The 22,322-nt window shown below is 50.7% G+C and overlaps 1 protein-coding gene across 1 annotated transcript in view; it reads right to left on the bottom strand.

Moving 5' to 3' along the window:
- Positions 1-1,279: 1,279 nt before the first annotated feature.
- RADIL (Rap associating with DIL domain) overlaps positions 1,280-22,322 on the bottom strand; it is a 38,173-nt gene continuing 17,130 nt past the window's right edge. The window contains 11 exon segments of the mRNA XM_056866284.1: positions 1,280-1,388; positions 2,782-2,921; positions 3,070-3,209; positions 4,197-4,620; positions 8,041-8,231; positions 10,445-10,595; positions 11,939-12,111; positions 14,089-14,125; positions 14,128-14,334; positions 17,864-17,976; positions 20,551-20,711. Coding sequence (XP_056722262.1) covers positions 1,280-1,388; positions 2,782-2,921; positions 3,070-3,209; positions 4,197-4,620; positions 8,041-8,231; positions 10,445-10,595; positions 11,939-12,111; positions 14,089-14,125; positions 14,128-14,334; positions 17,864-17,976; positions 20,551-20,711 — 1,846 coding nt within the window.

The following is a 22,322-nucleotide window of genomic DNA, read 5'->3' on the forward strand; positions in this document are numbered from 1 at the left end:
CCTCTCGGCCACGGTGGCTCTTGGCAGGCGTGGCGGGGCTGGAAGATCTGAGCCGTTCTTTTGGCTCCGGGGACCGGTCGGCAATTTAAACCAGCTGCCCGTTCCGAAGGGGAGGATGTTTTGGTTTGGAGGCCCGGGCGTAGCTTCGTGACACCGCCCGCCAACGAACTGGGAGCGGGCGCTTCTGGGCGACCCTGGGACGCTTTGCTGTAGGCCCCCTTCCCACGGCCCAGAACCCCAGAGAACTGGACCTCGGCCCCATAGGATGGCCGTAGGTCTTTTTCAGCACCCACCCTTTGGGACCGGCAAAGGAACAGACCCTTTATCGACAGGCACTGCGCAGCAAGAGAAATGTGTCCCAGTTCTGCACCTCTGTGCCGGGAAAGCAGCAGAGATTTCTCATGTTCAATCGGTACTCAGGCAGCCTTCGGACACTCTTGTGAGATCGCCCTCCAGATCTGCCCCCCACCCCCACTTCCTGTCGAGCCGCTTAAAAACACAGCACTCCCTGTCCTTTGAAAAGGTGAAAACATGCGAAACATGCTTACGCTAACCTACTTATCTCCCCAACCTAGCCTGGCAACAGTTCGATCGTTTGTGATTTGTAGAGGGGGCGGTCCCCTAAAGCTACCCTGTTTTACCATAGGTGACCAGGTGAACTTTTTCTGGAAGGCGTTCCTTTGATTTCCACAAGGGCCGCGGTTCCAGCCGGCTCTGGGAAACGGAAAGGGGCTGAGGGGGGTCGTTCAATTGCACCAGCCCCCAAAAGCCAGGAACTGGGGAGAGATGCGTGTGTGTAAAATCATTTACGCAAGTCCAAAGTGCAAGTAAGAAATAGCTCTACGGGGAGCCTGGGCTGTCCTTTAAAAACATTGGGATACCCCTCCTTGTTGTCAGGCAGGAGATTACATATTATGACCGGCAGGGTGGGGGTTGGGAATCTATGATGCTTGACCCTTGGATGTCCAGCAAGCAAGGACGTGCGCCTCTGGGAAAGAAGGGGAGGGCTGCTTGGGTTGTTCAGGACGGCTGCCGGAACATGCCAACGGCTGCCCTCTTCTCCAAAAGTGGTTTTTTGACCTGCGCTGGAGCCCCTCTCGTGGAAAACCTGCCTAGGTGTCACCTATTGCCGCTTCTATTCTGACCGGGTGACATCCCACGCGGTGCCTGTGATGTCCGATGCACATCCCTGCCCCACAAACCGGCTGTGTTTGTCCGTTGCCGCATCTGAAGGAGATGGGGGGGGGTGTCTCCGGATGCGTTCTCTCGGTGCGAGGCTTCACGGAGTCGGAGAAGAATTGAAGCTGATTTTCTTCGCTGCCTCCAAGTCGGATTTGGCCACCAGAAACCTCAGCTTCTTCCCTCCTGATCGGATGAGGTCCACAGCGCTGTGGGGGGGAGGAAGTAAGTGTGGGTGAAAACCCTTTGGCAGGTTCACGTGCGGATGCCCATTGTTTATTTATTCACTTCATTTACACCCCGCCTTTCTCCCCAAAGAAGACCCAAAGCGGCTTTTATCAGTATCCGCCGCCTCCATTTTACCCTCACAACAACCCTGTGAAGTAGGTTAGGCCGAGTGTGTGTGAGCAGCCCAAGCTTCCGTGGCAGAGTGGAATTCGAACCTGGGTTTCTCCAGTCCGAGTCCAACACGAACCGCTCCACCCTTAATTTACTGCCAGAGGATGTAGTGATGGCCACAGGCATAGACAGTTTTAAAAGGGGATTAGATGGATTCGGCGGCTACTAGCCATGGTGACAAGAAGGGGAGGGGCTGTGGCTCAATGGTAGAGCATCTGCTTGGCATGCAGAAGGTCCCAGGTTCAATCCCCAGCATCTCCAGTTAAAGGGACTAGACAAGGAGGTGATGCAAAAGACCTCTGCCTGAGACCCTGGAGAGCCAATGCCGGTGGGGAGGGGCTGAGGTTCAGTTTGTAGAGCATCTGCTTGGCATGCAGAAGGTCCCAGGTTCAATCCCCAGCATCTCCAGTTAAAGGGACTAGGCAAGTAGGGGATGTGAAAGACCCCTGCCTGAAACCCTGGAAAGCCACTGCAGGTCTGAGTAGACAATACTGACTTCGATGGACCGAGGGTCTGATTCAGTATAAGGCAGCTTCCTGTGTTCATGTGTTCAAGGAACCTCCATGTTCAGAGGCAGTCAACCTCTGATACCATTGCCAGCAGGCAACATCAGGGGAAGTCCTCGGCCTCTGAGCCCAGTTGTTGGCCCTCCAGGGGAACCAGTTGGCCACAGTCTTGAGACAGGATGCTGGACTTAACGGGCCACTGGTCTGATCCAGCAGGGCTCTTTTTATGTTCTAAGGAGCAGCTGAATGTGTAAACACATTTTGCTGAAGAACAATGGATTTTGGTGGTGGTGGAGGGAGACACCTTTTCTCTCGGAGGTTCTTTGATGTGTGATGTTTCAATCATACATGCAGCTCATCACAGGTCAATGAACATGGGCATGTCAAGAAACCCTCTTGACTCTTAATGCGATGCTTTGGGCTATCCTCTGGGCATGTGCAAAAAGCCAATTCACAATTACTTCCACATTGATTGATGCTGGACCGAGGTAGGAAAGCCAAACAGAATCCCAATTGGGATTGTGTCCCCCCTTGCAGCTTCTCTTATTAGCAGTGAAAATCCACAGAGTTCACAGGTCGCCACCAAGTCCCCCCTTGCAGCTTCTCTTATTAGCAGTGAAAATCCACAGAGTTCACAGGTCGCCACCAGTTGAACCCTGACTCTATAAGCCCCCCAAGCAGCTGTTCCCTTTCCTACCTCTGGTAATCAGAACCGATGAGGCTCGTGCCGTTGACGGCCAGGATGCGGTCCCCGATGGAGAGCCTTCCGTCGGCAGCCGCGGGGCTGTCTTGGATCAAGGTCCGGATGTAGATACCGGGGGAATTCAAGGGAGTGTGCTGTGAAAGACAGACATGGGGAGTCAGTGGTGTGGTGGGAAGGGGAGGCAAAGTTAGAGAGGAGGCAGAGAGCATGTGGCCGAAATTCCCGCAATTCAAGCTGAGCCACATTGTCTTTGGCAGGGGTGAGCGGCGCAGTGAGGCTTACCAGGCCGTCGATCAGCCCCATGCCCAGGCCAATGGGCCCCTTTTCCAGCTCCACCACAAAGACGTAGCAGAAATCGTCGGTCGCAGAGCTGCGGCTGGAGGAGGCAGGAGTGGGGAAGTCATAGGGGGTCGGCGAAGAGCCTGGGGAGGAAAGGAAGAAGATGAGCTCCAGAGCCGGTGGCCCGCCCCACAAGCGCTGCCTCAGTTTCCCCATTGGATGACCAACTAGGCGGTCACTGCAAGGCTTACAAGAATTTCTCCCATGTGTTAGCACTGGCAACCTGACCTGAAGCTGCCCAGAACTGCAATAACCAGAAGGGAAGCCTCCAAACATCTTGCAAAACAACAACACACACACCCCAAAAAAAACACCCCAGATCTTTTCAGTGGAAGTTTGGAAGGGCTTCAAAAGCCACGGAGCCCAGCCCTGCGCTGAGGCTAGATTCCCGCTGCTCCAGATGGACTTGGCAAGGGCCTCTGTCCAGCTGCTTCTACCTCAGAGACGTAGAGAGGACAGAACTCGCAACACTTTGCATTTCTCAGCTGTGGCCTCGGAGGCTCAGAGACGGCTTTTGGCAAGCCGGTTGAATTCTTCACAGGGGCCGCCTTCCCGAGACGGGCAAACGGCAGTTCTGTCCGCGGATGTCCTGCGAGGGGAGCCAAAATGTGGGCAAGCCGATCTTTCGCCAGAGGCCTTCCCATCCTGCCCCACTCGGCCTCTGCGTTTATGCTTTACACGGGCATGGATAGATCTGCACATGCAGCAGGATACGGTGTTAGAGGGGCCCGTACCGAAAACTGGAATGTTCCCCTTTGTAAGAAAACTGCTCTCAAGCAGCAGGCAGAGTAATCTCCCACATGATAATGAAATGATAATTATGATAACGATAAACAACTTTTATTTATATTCTGCTATCCCCCGGCAAAGCCGGGCACAGGGCGGCTCATATCTGGCGGTTTGGGGAAGGGGGTCTCCTCTTCACTCTCTCCTACACTAGGGTGATTAGCCATGGGGTACAGAAAAGGGAGGGTCGATTCACAGGGGCACAGTTTTGCTTCATCCTAAATATTCAGCCGCATGGCAAAGAAGTCAAGGCCGGTCCTAAACCCGCAAATGGTTCGGCTTACCTTCGGGGCTGGTGGTTTTGGTGCCGCTCAGCCCGTTCCTCCGAGGATCTGCCACGGGTTTCCCAGGGATGCCCTCGGGAGTCGAGTCGAGACTTGTGGGGTCGAAGGTGAGGGGCGTGTTCGGCGGGGTCAGCAAGCAAGAGGGGTCGGCAGTTATCACGACGGGCTTGGGGCCGGTCTTCCCTTGCGGGGCCTGCAGGGGTACCTGCTGGAGGCTCTCTTGGATCTGTGTCTCGCAGAGGTCGTAATCCCGGGCCGAACCGTTCATACCTGTGACCGCAGGGAGACCCCCTTCCACCCTCAGCTCGGCACAACTCGGCGGCCGCCTGCGGTTCGCCCGGCCGAGGGAGCTTCCTGCTGGCAGCAATTCCGGCGGAGTCTCTGAAGAAACGAGGGGAGTGGTCTGGCAGCTGATGGTTTCTGTCTGTAAAGGGGAAACATAAATGCAGAAAGTGGGTACCCTTCTTCTTCAGGGATAGTTTTATCACTTGCAGCGAGAAGGGCCAATTTCTTATTGGTCACACCGTCACCCCCTGCACCTCTGCCCTATAATACGGAGTGCCAATGTGGAGCCAGCGAGAGTTGCAGGAGCCGCTGGGGCTGCCGAAAGGACAGGGCTGCTTCTAACTATCCTACAACCTTCCTTGGTGGGAAAACGACGGGGTCGGGGAAAGTTTTTTTTAATTTAATCGACCGCCTTTGCATCCTGCTCCTTGTGCCAAGGAACTTGGGATGATGCGCGGGGCTTTAACATAGGGTTCCCCAACGTCATGCCTGTGGACGCCGTGGTCCCTGGTTGCCCACCGAGCTTCTCAGAAAGCCGGTGGGGGGTCATTGTAAGGCAGGATTTGCCTTCGTTCAGATGATAGGGTTTTCCATTGGAGGATCAAGACCGTAAGCACCTGGGCTGTGGTTCCATTCCCTTTTGGGGGAACCGCCCCCTCTCAAAATTCCAAAGGCTCAAAAAGGTCCGGGGACCCCCTGCCTTAACACATTTCATCCTCACTGCAAAGGGAAGCTACGCTGTGTGCGGAATACATTCCCCTGCCCCTCCTCGAGGGAACGCAGCAAGCTTCGTGACTACACAGAGATTGGAACCCAGCACTGCAAGGCTTGGCCGGTCGCACCCCACTGGCTGTCCCTGATACTTGCTGAACTGCCGCTTCTGATCTCAGCCTCGCTAAGGAGATTGTCGGGGCCTCGCCTTCCCGACCCCTGGGTTTCAGGTTATGGGATTAGCACAAGGATAATCCCTTACACTGACCTTCTGTCTTCTCTGCTGGGGCTTTTAAACACAGGGCCCAAAGCTAAACAAGCTCCTAGCTCCTTCTCCTGCTGCCAAGGGTGGTTTTCTGGCTCCCAGCAGTAGGCAAGCGAAAAGCTCTGCCTCTCAGGGTCCCTGTAATGATGATTCGATCAAGCTCCTTTCCCCTTCCTGAAGCAGGGACCCCTTCTCCAGGGGTGTAGCAACGACACCCCATGCTAGAAGGTACAGATGTCCTGGGGTGCCCTCTATGCTTTAAAACAACAACATACAATTCTGCACCAAGGCTATCTGCATTCTGCAACTGGAATCCTCAGATTCTGCAGCCTGCAGAAATTATGCCGAGCAAGCAAATGTGCGAAGAAGGAGAAAGAGAAGGAGAAGAAGAGTTGGTTTTTATATGCCGAGTTTCTCTACCACTTAAGGAAGACTCAAACTGGCTTACAGTCCCCTTCCCCTCCCCACCAACAGACACCCTGTGAGGTAGGTGGGGCTGAGAGAGCTGTGACTAGCCCAAGGTCACCCAACTGGCTTCATGTGTAGGAGTGGGGAAACAAATCCAGTTCACCACATTAGAGTCTGCCTCTCATGTGGAGGAGTGGGGAATCAAACCCGGTTCTCCAGATTAGAGCCCACCGCTCCAAACCACCGTTCTTAACCACCGCACCATGCTGGCTCTCCTGCTTCTTGCAAGAAGCAGGAAGAAGTCTCTCCCTCTGACCACGGGGAATATCATTCAACCTCCAGGTTCTAAGATGTCAAGCTGGCGTTGGCCTAACTTTCAAGCATAAGGACCACAAGCGTGATCCTTAAAAAAAAAATGAAAGCAGAGATTCTCATCATGCTAAATTCCTGGGACCGGGACTACATTCTATGGCTTATTGTGTTCCTATGGAATGGTGCCATATCCCTCACAAAGCCGTGTGTTAGAGCCACAACTCCCAGTCCGCATCTCCGCAAGTACACACTTGACTGCGGAGCATCAAAATCAGCCCCCTGGAAATTCTCCAGAGTAAAAGGCAATATATACTACCTATGCTGTTTATATATTTATCTATACTGGAGAATGAAGAGGACACAGCAAAGTCGACGGCTGTGAAGGAAGCAGAGCGAACAAATTGCTCATAGCCCCTTCTTGGCTCGGTGGCAGCAGAGGGGCAGCGAGCAGGCTTAGAAAAAAGCAAAGGCAAAGCAGGCATTCATCAGGAAAGTCCCAGCTAATGAGATTGGATGGGAGTGAGTGGTTGGCAGCTGCCCGGCCTGGTGGGAAACGCACGGGGTCCGGAGCCAAAAACTGATGAGGGGAGAGGGGCCACCTCCGCTGGAAAGATTAGTGTGAGGCGAGAGGGGCCAGCTTCCAGGTTCCACAAAGGACGGGCCTAACCGACAGCTGTTGGCCTCAGCAGTGAAGCAGAACCTCCACGTTCGGGGGAAGTCTACCTCAGAGTACAAGATGCCAGGGAGAAACAGCAAAAGGAGGAGTTGGGAAGGGAAGCGGAGGGAGAGGGGAAGGATCATGTAAGCTCCGCTGAGCTCCTGGGAAGAAGAGCTAGATGGCCATCTGTCAGCAATGCTGATTCTATGACCTTGGGCAGATCATGAGAAGGAGGGCACCTTGGCCATCTTCTGGGCATGTAGTGGGGAGGTCACTGGGGGTGTGAGGGGGAGGTAGCTGTGAATTTCCTGCATTGTGCTGGGGTTGGGCTAGATGACCCTGGTGGTTCCTTCCAACTCTATGATTCTATGATTTAAACAGTATGTATAACTTGCTTATGAGGTATTTGGGTGGCCACCGAGGGAAACAGGATGGTTCTGGACTAGAGCTAATGGGGGGATTTCTTGGCCTCCTAGCTCAGGTATCCCTTTACATGTGCAAGCTCACCTCGAAAAATGGGATGCCGATTAAAACTGTTTTAAGATTCATAATTGTTTTAAAATATATATGAGCCCTGTGACACAGAGCAGTAAGCTGCAGTACCGCAGTCCAAGCTCTGCTCACGACCTGAGTTCAATCCCAATGGGAGTCAGTTTCAGGTAGTCGGCTCAAGGTTGACTCAGCCTTCCATCCTTCTGAGGTCAGTAAAATGAGAACCCAGCTTGCTGGGGGTAAAGGGAAGATGACTGGGGAAGGCACTGGCAAACCACCCTGTAAAACAAAGTCTGCCTAGTAAATGTCGGGATGTGATGTCACTCCATGGGTCACGAATGATCCGGTGCTTGCACAGGGGACCTTTACCTTTACCTTTTTAAAGTGCCTGAGCCCTGGGCTCCCCCAGAATGCACTATGGGTGGTGGTGGGGAGACACTGGTGACCAGCAATGTATGGAATTGTGGGTTCTCCCCATGCAAACAAGCCGATGTGTTTGGGGGGCTTGCGCTTTCCTTCTGGTTTTGCCCTGGAAATTTGTCTCCCTGAATACACTTTCCATTCTGGGACAGCCTCTGGAAAAAGAGTCTGCAAAACCCTTCCGTGCCCCTCTGCTTCGCAGAACTGGGATCCAAGCAAGAAAGGCTCCGGCACTGCTCGTTCAAGAGGGCCCAGACAATTCCCCTGGCCCCGGTCTGCCAAGCGAGCGTTACCTTTGGGGGTTCGGCTTCCGGGGAGTCGCCAGGGTAGGGGCTTTTACTGCGCAGACTCCACAGAAAGTGACGGATGTAGAGGAGGTGGCGGTAAACGTTGTCGTCCAGGTGTTCCACCTCCAGGTCCACCTTGAACCCCCCGCTGGGCAACACGATCGGGGGGTGGCTGTCGAATGACTCCAGGATGTCATCTGCAAGAGACATGGAACTCTGGTTTCATCCACCGGCCGGTCTCCGCCTCTGCCTCGCCGGGGAGAGGGGAGTCTAAAAGCTAGATTCGAGTCCGGCAGCACCTTCGAGAACAACCAGGTTTTGGGGAAATGGGCTTTCGAGGGCCAAAGCCCCCTTCGTCGCTGACTCTCAAAAGCTCATACCCCAAAAATCTTGTGGGTCTCTTAAGGTGCTGCTGGACTCAGATCTAGCTGGTCAGCTCCAGAACAACAGGTCTACCCTCTGGGGCTATTTTCAGGGGTCTTTAATGCCACTCTTCCAATGGGTTCAGAGGGTAGCCGTGTTTGTCTTCCAATGGCCTTTCCGAAAACTACTGGAGAAAAAGGGGAACAAAGAAACTCAACCTAAAAGTCAATAGAAAACCAAGGGGCTGAGCTAAACAACATCTAATATAAAGGTAAAAAGGTAAAGGTCCCCTGTGCAAGCACCGGGTCATTCCTGACCCATGGGGTGACGTCACATCCCGACGTTTCCTAGGCAGACTTTGTTTACGGGGTGGTTTGCCAGTGCCTCCCCCAGTCGTCTTCCCTTTACCCCCAGCAAGCTGGGTCCTCATTTCACCGACCTGGGAAGGATGGCAGGCTGAGTCAACCTTGAGCCAGCTACCTGAAACCAACTTCCGTCGGGATCGAACTCAGGTCATGAGCAGAGCTTGGACTGCAGTACTGTAGCTTACCACTCTGTGCCACGGGGCTCTTTAATATCTAATATAGCAACCAATAAATCTATTATATATTGTGCACAACTGTATTTAAAAAACACAGTTATGTACTAACATCAACTGTTTTGTGTTGGTGATATTTGTTACTATGTTTGTGCTTTTTAGGAAGCCTGTATACTCGGCTCTGTGTTTTTAAATACAACTGTGCACAATATATAATAAATATAGATTTATTGGTTGCTGATTACTAATTATTGATTATTTATTGGTTACTAAACAAAGTCTGCCTAGGAAACGTCGGGATGTGACGTCACCCCATGGGTCGGGAATGACCCGGTGCTTGCACAGGGGACTATCTTTACCTTTTTATATTAGATATTGTTTAGCTCAACCCCTTTGGTTTCTATCTACTTTCCTAAAACAAAACACCAGCAATTCCTTCTCTCTCTCGACCTGTAGAAGACAGTTTCTAGGGTCCATTTCAGGGCAGAGTTCTGCAAATGACAGGGTAGAGCTATGCAGATAGACCAGCTCGGGGCTGAATGATTTCCACTTAGGTTCTAGGCAGGGAACATATCCCTTGGGGACCAGAAGGGGTAGGGTTTAACCCCCCCAAAATCATTCAACCTCAAGTGAACCCATTTCTTCCGAATAAAAGAATGCCTGCCATTCACACCTGCGAAGCAAGTAACACAACAGGGGATATGTTTTCCATCGCACAGCGCGGCGTATATCAATCTCCGCATCTTGTGCTCTGCAGTTTAACTTGGGGGATCTGATAAAAAAATCACTCCCAGGCAATGCTTATTCAAAAGGCTGCCTTTGCTCACAGCAAACGCAGATTCAATAATGGTTGGTATTTCAGCAATCTCCTGTTCCACTAACCCGCTGCCTAAAACAGCTCCCCGGGGACCCGTTGACTTTCATACTTAAGAGACGGTTAATGCAGAAAACCATTAGCGCGGAAGACTGCGGCTATTACAACTTCCCTTGACACCTGTGTGGAGCTTAATAAATCCCCCACTTCTCCTAAATGTGCCCCCAGACACCTGAAATCAGTGATAGAGGGGATGGGGCACCATGACCCCGGAAGGGCTATTGTTAATCTATTGTATGTATCCCATCTTTCAGCCACCCCCGAAAGAAAAGACAGGGAATGAATATTTTAATAAAGACATCCGCACATACATTTGGGGACGTAAGAGTAAGCACAGTTTCAAGGTTCACTGGGAAGAATACTTCTATAACACCTATGCCAACAGAATAGGATTACCAGTGTTCTCATTCTGAATGACGCGTTCTTGGGAACAACATGATAACCGTCTACACCCAGTACAACATATTGTCAAGAGGGCAGGGGGTCGTCTATTCCCCAAAGTACGGAACTCCTGCTTGTTGCTCCTCAGCCCTCAATGGGATTGGGGGAGAAAAAAGGAACGCCAACCGAGACTCTCCCAAATTACTTGACACTGTCTCTGCCACTACCGACCCAGCCACACCAGATGCTCTTACCTGTCCTGAAAGCCCCCAGACTATCTTCTTTGCCAGGTTGCCAGCCGGGTACGCATCCCATGTCGGAGGAGGCCTGGTACTGGGTCAGTATGTGGTGGAGCTGAGCGGCGTTCAGGGACGGGAATTCCGTTCTCAACATGGGCCAGGTCATCTAAGCAAACCGGGAAGAGAGCAGGCAGGGTTAGGGGAAGCTTTCTGGGAGTTTCTCTGCATGACTCCCTCCCTGTGGGGTGACCGTAGATCAGGAACAGGAGGGAAAGCTGCTCTGAGCCATTGCGGTTCCACCTTTTTTTTGGGGGGAGCGGGGGCTGATGGGAACAGCGCCTTCCACATCAGCAGAATCAGATCAGGCAGAGAGGGATGAATTTCCCAAATAAAAATGGAAGCAGAGGAGCGCAGGTATAGCTCTAGTATTTCTATCCTGAAATAGAAAGCCGTCAGCTCGTCAGCCAGTGGACGAGTCAGCATCTCCTCTTAAGGAGGGCAGTGATTTTCGAGTCACAGTGCTCTGTGTAATCTGCCTTGAGTCCAGTGAGAAAGGCGGACTATAAACAACTTATAGTAAAATAAAATAAAATGCACTATCGTCCACTTCAGCAGATCCATGTAGTGTCAGGAGAAGACAAAGGATTCTAGCCGTCCCTGCCTCAATTTGGTGGACATGGAGAGGAGGTCAGCTATGGAAATCACACCCACCCAACCTTATACGACTTCACAGACACCACAGGATCAAGCACGGTGTGGTGGTTAAGAGCGGTGGACGCTAATCTGGAGAACCGGGTTTGATTCCCCACTCCTCCACATGAGCGGTGGACACTAATCTGGGGAACAGGGTTGGTTTCCCCACTCCTCCACATGAAGCCTGCTGGGTGACCTTGGGCTAGTCACAGTTCTCTCAGAACTCCCTCAGCTCCGCCTACCTCACAGGGTGTCTGTTGTGGGGAGAGGAAGGAGATTGTAAGCCAGGTTGATTGTCCTTGAAAAGGTAGAAAAAGTCAGCATATAAAAACCGACCTTCTTCTTCTTCAAGATAAGCGGAAGTTATACCAGGCCGCTGATATAAGACGGAATCGCTCAACCCGCCCCTCTGTCATGACGCTGCCCTCTGATCTTCCAAGCTACCGGTTCTTGGATAGCCAATAATCTTCACAGCATCAGTGACCAACACATGCGGCAAATCGTGCCGAACCTCACCCCTGGTATGAATAGGGTTTAGGTAATAGCTGGAGATCCCCTGGTATTACAACTGATCTCCAGCCGACAGAGATCAGATCACCTGCAGAAAATGGCTGCTTTGGCCATTGGACTCTATGGCATTGAAGTCCCCTCCCCAACCCCCGCCCTCCTCAGGCTCCACCCCAAAAATCTCCCGCCAGTGGTGAAGGGGGACCTGGCAACCCTAGGTATGAGCTCTCGAGCCACGGTCCATGTGAACAGAGTTTTCCCCCTCCCCCCCAGGGGGTCAGGAAGCTCTCACCTGCGCCCGGTCCTTACCTGGACCAGCTGAGAATTCGGCATGGCCAAGAGGCTTGCCACACTGGAGAGCTTGTTGAAGAACTGGTCCGCCAGCTGGCCGAAGCCCACGCTCTGGGCCCATTCCAGGAGGAGCCGCAAAGTGGCCCGGACCCTCACGCCTTTCGACCAGTGGAAGCAGCCCAGTGAAGAGCCTAGGGGAGAGGGGACAGTTGCAATAGAATCACAGAGCTGGAAGGGACCATAGAGGCCATCTAGTCCAACCCCCTGCTCAATGCAGAATCAGCCTAGAGCACCCCAACAAGTGTTCGTCCAGCCTCTGCTTTAAAGACTGCCAGCGAGGGGGAGCTCACCACCTCCCTAGGTAGCTGACTCCACTGTTGAACAATTCTTACTGTAAAAATTTTTTTCCTAACATCCAGCTGGAACCAGCAAGGTGTCGTGGTTGAGAGTGGTGGTTTGGAGTGGTGGAGTCTGATCTGGAGAACCGGGTTCAATTTCACATGAGCGGCGGAGGCTAATCTGGTGAGCTGGATTTGTTTCCCCGCTCCTACATATGAGGCCAGCTTGGTGACCTTGGGCTAGTCACAGCTCTCTCAGCCCCACCTACCTCCCAGGGTGTCTGTTGTGGGGAGGGGAAGGTGATTGTAAGCCAGTTTGATTCTTTCTTAAATGGTACAGAAAGTCGGCATATAAAAACCAACTCTTCTCCTCCTTCATCTCTTCTCAGTATTAATGTGACCAATGCAACATTTATCTGTGTAGCATTGGCTGTGCAAAGTGTATTTTCTAGGATGGGGGGGGGGGAATAAGTACACAGCACTTTCCAGCTTCCAAAAAAGTAAATAATAAATTCAGACTGGGGGGAGGGGGGGACAAGACGCCAGAAGGGATAAATAATGAGCTAAAGTCTGTTAGTCGTTTTTTAATTTGTTAACGATATTTATAAACCAGCTTTTCAACACAGGTCTACAAATAAAACTAATTATGAAACAGGATGGGGGGGGGACAAAACAGGAACACCAGCACCGAACAACCCCATTTTCCAAATGCCACGCTTGCGGATGACACCGAGTTGTTCAGGGTGGAGAAAACGACATGGCAGATTGTGAAAAAGCTCGGGGGGGGGATCACTCCAAATTGGGTGAGTGGGCAATAACGTGGCGATTGAAGTTCAACATAGGTGAAAGCGCAAGGTGATGAACACAAGGTTTTTGTTGTTGTTGTTCCAGATTTTAAATATATGCTGATAGGGTCTGAACTAGCTGGGACTGAGAAAGAAAGGGAACTGGGCGTCGCTGTGGACAGCGTGACGAAAACGTTGACTCAGGCAAACTCTATGCTAGGGATTATCAGGAAAGGGATTGAAAAGAAAACGACCAACATTGTAAAGCCCTGCATAGATCCTTGGTGGTCTTGTTTGGAATACACTATGCAGGGCTGGTCAACCTATCTCAAAAAGGACATCAATCAATCAATCTTTATTAAAAACAGTCATGGATCAGCCCAGCTCTTCACAATTTACCATTAAAACCCTTAGTGTTAAGCTCTAAAGGTAAAGGTCCCCTGTGCAAGCACCGGGTCATTCCTGACCCATGGGGTGACGTCACATCCCGACATTTCCTAGGCAGACTTTATTTTACAGGGTGGTTTGCCAGCGCCTTCCCCAGTCGTCTTCTCTTTACCCCCAGCAAGCTGGGTCCTCATTTCACTGACCTCGGAAGGATGGAAGGTGGAGTCGACCTTGAGCCGGCTACCTGAAACCGACTTCTGTCGGGATCAAACTCAGGTCGTGAGCAGAGCTTGGACTGCAGTACTGCAGCTTGCCACTCTGCGCCACGGGGCTCCTACCCACAGATTAATACAAACAGCAAAAAAGTTGTTTGTACTCTTTGCCAAAAAGGACATCTCAGAGCTGGGAAAAAGTACAAAGGAGGACAACTAAGATGATTCAAGGGGTTGGAGAACCTTCCTTACGATGGAAGGCTAAACAACTGGGATTTTTAAGTTTTATTTGGGGGGGGAAGGTGACTTGTGGGGGACTGTATTAAAGCTATAAGGGGGAATCAAGCAAGCACCCCAAAACCTTGATGTATGCGGGGTGGGGGTGGGGAAACCTGTGGCGGTTTCCACTTACGGCCCCCACCGAGCGGGCGAGTGAACAAACGCACCTTTTTCCATGAGCTGGTTGAAGAGGAGGGTGTTGGAGAGTTGGAGAAGAAGAAGAGATAGGCGAACATTTGGGAGGCGATTTCCGGGTGGACGTCATACTGGTGGAGAAGGTCCAGGGTGGCCTGGTAGATCAGCACGACCTTGCGGATCTCCTCCGGCAGCGGCGGGGAGGACAGCCAGCCGTCGCGGCCTTCGCTTTGGAACGGGTTGCGTTCCAGCAGGACGGGGAGAGACACGTACAGCGACTGAGTGGAGATGGGATGGGAGAGGAAGGGGGAGAGGCACATGTCACTGGTGTATAAGTTCTGTAATTCAAACATTAAGGCGCAGCATCAAAAACTATCTCCATACTCCATAAATGCCTGTATCTGAACCATCGTTGCCAGTACAATAAAATGCAGTTTGGAAAAAATAAGACTCTTTTATAAAGGGCTTCAAGGCAACAGCCAGTTTGAGTTCATTACTTGGTGTTTCTGCAAGAGGAAGGAAGGAAGGAAAAAAGGAAGGAAGGAAGGAAGGAAGGAGGGGAGGGGAGGGGAGGGAAGAGGAGGGGAGAGAGAGAGAGAGAGAGAGAGAGAGAGAGAGAGAGAGAGAGAGAGAGAGAGAGAGAGAGAGAGAGAGAGAGAAAGAAAGAAAGAAAGAAAGAAAGAAAGAAAGAAAGAAAGAAAGAAAGAAAGAAAGAAAGAAAGAAAGAAAGAAAGAAAGAAAGAAAGAAAGAAAGAAAGATGGATGTTGGTTTTTATATGCCAACTTTCTCTGCCACTTAAGGAAGAATCAAACCAGCTTATAATCACCTTCCCTTCCCCTCTCCACAACAGACACCCTGTGAGGTAGGTGGGGCTGAGAGAGCTGTGACTAGTCCAAGGTCACCAGCTGGCTTCCTGTGTAGGAGTGAGGAAACAAATCCGGTTCACCAGATTAGACTCCACTGCTCCAAAGGGAAGGGAGACAGACAGACAGAGACAGAGACAGAGACAGAGACAGAGACAGAGACAGAGAGGAAGGAAGGAAGGAAGGAAGGAAGGAAGGAAGGAAGGAAGGAAGGAAGGAAGGAAGGAAGGAAGGAAGGAAGGAAGGAAGGAAGGAAGGAAGGAAGGAAGGAAGGAAAGAAAGAAAGAAAGAAAGAAAGAAAGAAAGAAAGAAAGAAAGAAAGAAAGAAAGAAAGAAAGAAAGAAAGAAAGAAAGAAAGAAAACACAGGTGGGGGCTGGAGTTCTTCCAGAAATACAACTGATCTCCAGATGACAGAAAGACAGGAGAAAATGGCAGTTTTGGAAGGTGCACTAGGGCACTGGGAAAGAGACAGAGATAGATATAGAAAAGCAAAGAGAACATTTCAGACAATTGGTCTGTGGGAAGGAATATTATCCCGCCTTCCAGGGTTCTGGCCAATTAAGTGTGACAGAAACTTGGATGATTGACAAGCGCCTGGTTCTTCACAAACATACAATATTTTAATTGCATTTAAATGGGATCCGTTCCTATTTAAAATGAGCAGATAAATGGGACAGCTTTCGTTTAGACTGAATAAACTGCTCTGGCCTAAAGTTACATTCTGTTCCGCTCCATTGATTTCAGCAGGAGAGATTTAAGACCGGTTCTTCAATCAATAAGAGGGGAAAAGAGCTTCTTTTGGCCGAGAGCCGTGCCCCGTGTATTTTGGCTACCACCCGTTTCCCCTTGATGGATGACGTCCTCTGGAACGTTCCCTTGGGTCTACCATCACAGCAGCCATAGGACACCGGGATGAATCCAGTTTTGACATTAAGGGAACCCCTGGGTTTTTTCTGACCCAGATTTTCTTTGCGCTGGGCTTTGCAGACAACTCAGAATAATGAGGTTGGGTGTTTTTGTTCTCTGTTAATTAAGGCATTCGCCCCTGTCAACTGCGTGGACTGGTAACGGAGACACCACCCTGCAGGCCTGGATCGCACAGACTGGGAGCCCTGAAACGGTGCTCCCGGCCACCTGAATCAAAAACGTCTGTCCTCAGGGAGCTTCGTGCCCTCCTGAGACAGAGTGAGACAGACACCTGTCACTCTCCCGAAGTGGCACATTACGGAATACCAGAAGCATTTGGCACACTGTCTTTCAGAGAAAAGAAGAAGAGGAGGAGGAGGAGGAAGAAGAGGAAGAGGAGGAGGAGTTGGTTTTTATATGCCAACTTTCTCTACCACTTAAGGAAGAATCAAACCAGCTTACGATCCCCTTCCTCTCCCCACAACAGACACCCTGTGAGGTAGGTGGGGCTGAAAGAGCTCTAAGAGAGCTGTGACTAGCCCGAGGTCACCCAGCTGGCTTCATGCATAGGAGTGGGGAAACCAACCCAGTTCACCAGGTTGAACCCGGTTCTCCGGATTACAGCCCACCGCTCCAAACCACGCTCTTAACCACTACACCGCGCTGGCTCTTCACTACAAAAACTGGTCCCTCATGCGCATCTTCTAGGTAAGATGAGCTTTCCAAGAAACCTGCGGGGCCAGTAGTTCAAGGTATTTCTGACAGCCCAAGAAAGGCAGAACCATCATTTCCAGGGCCCACGGTGCCAGGCCGAGAAGACACCGACTGTCTCCCATGCCGCTGACAGGTTGTACTAGGTGGCCTGTATGGCCCCTACAAACCTATCATTCTATAATTTAACTAAAGCAAAAAAAACAAAACAAAAAAAACCCACCCTTCGTTTTATTATTCTGCATGGCCTGCAAAACTAGAAAGAAAGAAAAGCGGGTAAATTGGTTGGAGCCAACTGGACCGGACCCCAGGTCGTTCCGGAAAAAATCAACTCGAAAAACTTCTCTGACAAAAACCCACAAGTCATAAGTAATGCCGCTAAGTTCTGTGCTTTTGTATATAAAGTGCACCGCAGGTACACTGATAAAAACGTTAAATGAATTTAAAATTTAAATTTCATATTCATATTTTTACTGTATTTTATTTTTATGTTAGTTTTTACAGATTTATTTATTGACTCTGTTGTTGTTGGAACAATACAAGTGGCTGAACGTTTTTTTATCATCACCATGAATTAGTCCCTAGTGTTGTCCTGTTGAAAATTGCTTTCGACTTCGCTCGAATGTTTTATATACGTGGATATATTCTTGCTGGTCAACGGCCGCAGTAACAATAAAAGTGAAGACCCAACCGGGCTGAGCCACCCGATCGCTGTTTCTGCCCGATCAGAAATCGCCCAGAGAACGGGGAGAGAGCCTACGGGGGTCAATCTTTCCACAAAGAAGGAAGGCAGGGAGAAGAAGTGGGGGGGGGGGAACCCAACATAGAAGGAACAGATGAGAGAAGAAAAACAGGCGGTTTCCCAACTAAAAGAGGCCGGAGCCCTTTCCAAGTCCCGGAGCTGGCAAAGGATGCTGGGGGAAAGGCAGAGTCACTGAGCTTGTTTTAGCTTCTCGGAGGTGGGAAAGTGGTCCCCGCCCTTCCAGCACAAGCCCTCTTTTTTCCTCTTGCACACTGCCGGCTCTGTTTGGCTTCCCCCAGCGAGCCGGCGGGAGGAGCGTGACATTTCATTCGCGTGGGGGGGACGCACTGGCAATTTGTACGCTGTGATTTGGACGGAAACGGGAGGCGAGGGGGGAGAACCCAAAAGCCACTCGGCGGGGAGAAGGGAGGGTGATGCTGGGGGACACAAAACCAGATGCAGTTTCATATATATGAGCTTCGGTTGGGTGGGAGATGAAGTTACCCATGACCGGCAACTCGCCACCGCTCTGTGGGGACAGACCTTGCCATTCTGTGCCCGAACCCAGCCCTGGCAGAGGTACCTTGGAGATGTAGTAGACACACTGTTGAAAGGTATACATGATGACTTCCTCAAGAACAGTCATGGCTTCCTCACTGGCCGTGATTGTTAAGGAAAAGAGCGATTCCTTCGAACCTGAAAAGGAGTGCAAACAAAGAGTTAGAGCGGAGCCAAAGAATTGGTTTGCAGCTCAATAAATTCCCCACACGTAGACATTTAGCACGGCAAGCTAGGGCCCTCTCCCTGAGATGCTAGCTTTCTGTATGCAAAGACTACACATGGAAGTATATTGAATCATGGAAGTTTATTGCTTGGAGAGCATGCCTGTCATCTGCCCAGAACAACACCAAGAGAGACCAAACACTGACTAGAACTCTTCAAGGGAGGATGGATTTCCCACCCACCCACCGACCCCAACCCCATTTCAACTTTTCAGCTTAGCTATCAGCATGGGAATGGAGTCAAGCAGGGATATGGAAAGCATCCAAAACTTGGCTTGGTATGCTCCTGCTATTTTCCCCAGATGGGATGATAGGACAGAGGGTGAAGGGAGAGAGAAAGGAAATGAGGCCACACATTACGGAGGAATTAGCCACTGGGTTAGCCTTCCTAGCACTGCGAGCTGTCACTGCTGATTTGAGAAGGGGGATTATTTTCCTTCTCAAGGGCACCAGGGGGTGATGTTTGTCGTCTGTGTGTGTTTTCTTTACAAGACACCCAGGATACAGAGTGAATATTTGTTTCTAGACATTCACAACTTTCAACCGGGATGGGCAGCGTTGACCAAATTCCAGATATTTCCCGCAAAATAATCAGGCGCTCTGCAAATCATGTTCTGGTGGAAGTGTGGGGGAAGAAATATGAATATTTTATTTATTCGTGTCATCCCAGGGGCTGGAAGTGTCATATGGCAAGAAGGAGGGCTTCGGAGGGATGCTGTCGCAGAGGGAAGGAATCGCAGCCATTCTGGCTGCTATTGGCTTCCCTGCTATGATGTCACAGAGGGTGGCCCTGAGCTACGTAGTGCAACACTACAAGAACGGGAGTTCCACGAGCATTTTTTGCAACAGCACAAAGGAGCTAAGCACACTTGGGGGGAATAATGGGCTTTCGTTCAAGCCACCTCCAAACCGACCAGCCAGTTCCACGTAATGATGAAAGGAGAAGAGCTGGTTTTTATAAGCCGACTTTCTCTAGCAGTTAAGGAAGAACCAAACCGGCTTACAATCCCCTTCCCTCCCCCTCCCCACAACAGACACCCTGTGAGATTGGAAAGAAGGCGGCTGAGGGGAGACAAGAGAGAGGTCTATAAAATTATGCATGGTTTGGAGAGAGTGGACAGGGAGACGTTTTTCTCCCTCTCCCATAATACTAGAACATGGGGGTCATCTGCTGAAGCTGGAGGGCGAGAGATTCAAAACAGATAAAAGGAAGTATTTTTTCACATGCATAGTTGAATTGTGGAACTCCCTGCCCCAAAATGTGGTGATGGTTGCCAACTTGGAAGGCTTTAAGGGGGGAGTGGACATGTTCATGGAGGAGAGGGCTATCCAGGGCTACTAGTAAAAATGGATATTAATCATGATGCAGGCCTATTATCTCCAGGATCGGAGGAGCATGCCCTATTATATTAGGTGCTGTGGGACACAGGCAGGGCGATGCTGCTGCAGTCATCTTGTTTGTGGGCTTCCTAGAGGCACCTGGTTGGCCACTGTGTGAACAGACTGCTGGACCTAATGGGCCTGGGTCTGATCCAGCAGGGATTTTCTAATATTCTTATGAGGTAGGTGGGGCTGAGAGAGCTCTAAGAGAGCTATGACTAGCCCAAGGTCACCCAGCTGGCTTCGTGTGGAGGAGTGGGGAAACCAACCCGGTTCACCAGATTAGCCTCAGCCGCTCATGTGGAGGAGTGGGAGAATCGAACCCGATTCTCCAGATCAGAGTCCACCGCTCCAAACCACTGCTCTTAACCTCTACACCATGCTGGCTCTCAAAGGGGCTGCCTCATCGATCCCTCGGGTTCCTGTGACAGACAGTGGCTCTCAAAGGCCTCATTTCGGCTTCCTAAGGTAATCTGATTGGACATACCCAAAACTGAACCCAGGATCTTATACATATATGCCATGGGTTCTTCAAGCCAATTCTACATGCTTCGAAAGAGGAGGGTGCCGAGTTGTTTTCTGTTGCTCAAGAAGGTTGGACCAGAACCAACGGGTTGAAATTAAATCCAAAAGAGTTTCCGTCTAGACATTAGGAAGAATTTTCTAACAGAGCGGTTCCTCAGTGGAACAGGCTTCCTCAGGAGATGGTGAGCTCTCCTTCCCTGGAGGTTTTTAAGAAGAGGCTAGATGGCCATCTGTCAGCAATGCTGATTCTGTGACTTTAGACAAATGATGAGAGGGAGACATCTTGGCCATCTTTTGGTCACTAGGGGTGTGGAGGAGGGAGGTAGTTGTGAATTTCCTGCATTGTACAGGGGGTTGGACTAGATGGCCCCTGGTGGTCCCTTCCAACTCTATGATTCTATGTTTCTATGATTCTATGAAAGGCAAATTAGTACTCGCAACTGCCAATCCCCCAAGCTGGCACGATCAATTTCCTGAGCCGTGATCTCCGAGCGGCGTATGCTACAAGGCCCTGTCCAGAACCGATGCCCCACCAGCTGGACAGATGCTGCAGCAGGTTTGGACCCAGGGCAGGTCTTTTCACCTTTGATGTCCATCTCCTCTTCCATGTTCTGGATGTAGACGGGGGATCTCTGCTGGACAAAGTACAAGATTTCAATGGCGTTAGACATCCAGAAGATAATGTGTTGCAAGTCCGGCAGCAGATCTGCGATGGTGAAACGGGAGAGGGATGCTGGATCCTGGCTGGACGAGACAGGAGAGGTTAAAAGTAAATCTGGTAAGGTCAAAAGTGGGTATTCCCCACCCCACCCCACCCCACCCCACCCCGTATTAAGCTCATGCCTCCGGGGGGAATCTTGGCCTCTGAGCTACAATAAAAGATTGTCTCGCTGGGAAATTTTTGATCTCTGCAGTAATGGTTATACCATCTGGGGTTCACATGGGAAATGGCACAGTTTCCCCACCCAGGCCAAAATCGAAGCATATTAAAATTTAAACAGATGGGGGAGCCTGCACGAAGTTCTCAGGGGCCTCACAGGCACCCGGGTCCTTTTCCGCGGCCTGAGCAGGTCAACCACATGTCTTCAAAGAGCTGAGGGGGAACCGTCCAATGTAGGCCTGGAGGCAATTTCCCTCCACCCCATTCAAGTAACTCATTGCAAATCTGCTGCTCGGGACCAGCCAGAGGGAGGGGCCGATCCGTTCACGCTTTTGCAGCGCATCAGCCAATTCGTGCGATTCGCGTGTCTGGGGACAATCCCCACCACCACAATCCGTACAAAACTTGTGAGATCTGACTCAACCCTCGTTCTCTGCCAAAACACTTGATGCTACAATTGCTTAGGATGCTCGACGCGTCACAAAAAAATTAAACCCGTTTCCATGGCTCTCAGCAACGGCATCTGCTCGCATGATTCAAGTTTGGAATTTCTCTCTTTCCACTGCCAAATTCTTGGGACTTGTTTGCAAAAATAAATAAAAAAACCCAGAGAAATTGCTAATGGCCACCCAAGCGGTCTCATTCCAAACCCTTTGCCCCACCTCCCTCACAGGGTGTCTGTTGTGGGGAGGGGAAGGGAAGGTGATTGTAAGCCGGTTTGATTCTCCCTTAAGTGATAGAAAGCTGGCATATAAAAACCAACTCTTCTTCTTCTGTGGGGATGGGCCACAGTACAGTGGCAGAGCAGATGTTTTTCAGATGCCAAAGCTCCCTTCTAGAGCAGGCTCTTCTAGGCATTGGCAACAGTTTTTGCAGGTCTCAGGCATAAAGGGTTCCTGCAGCCCCTCGCCCAAGATCTTTTGAACTCAGTGGTTTATAACCTTTCCAGCCCACGGGATTCATTTTTAACCTCGGGCAGAAGCATGGCGCCCACGGAGCTTCAAGCACATGGCAATAGTTCTGCACGGACCGTGAATCTGTCTAAATCCTTTTAAAAGCAAATTAAACTAGTGACCATCGCTACCGCCTGCGGCATTGAATGCCTCTATTTAATTACTTGTTAATTGCAGGGCGGCCGGGTGTGGAAAAGGTGTCACATTTATAGATTTTACTCCTCTGATTTCTCGCCACAGGCATAACGAGAATCTCTCCCGTTATCACCCCCTGCTCCACTTTGGCCTGCAATGGGAAGTACACCACAACTTCTGTGCCTCTTTTTGTGGCTTGGGTACAACCCCACATTATTTTCTGGAATAAAAATTTGACTCAAACGAACCTATCGGCAGAATCGTACTGACGCATTTCTCCCTCTCTCCGCTACGATCTCCAAACAGCCCAGGACGAGCCAATTCTCCCCCCACCCCCCGAAGCTTCTCCAATTATCGAAAGAGGAAAATAAAATCCGGATTCCTTTT

Source organism: Euleptes europaea, chromosome 21, assembly GCF_029931775.1.
Source record: "Euleptes europaea isolate rEulEur1 chromosome 21, rEulEur1.hap1, whole genome shotgun sequence".
In the NCBI taxonomy this organism is placed as follows: domain Eukaryota; kingdom Metazoa; phylum Chordata; class Lepidosauria; order Squamata; family Sphaerodactylidae; genus Euleptes; species Euleptes europaea.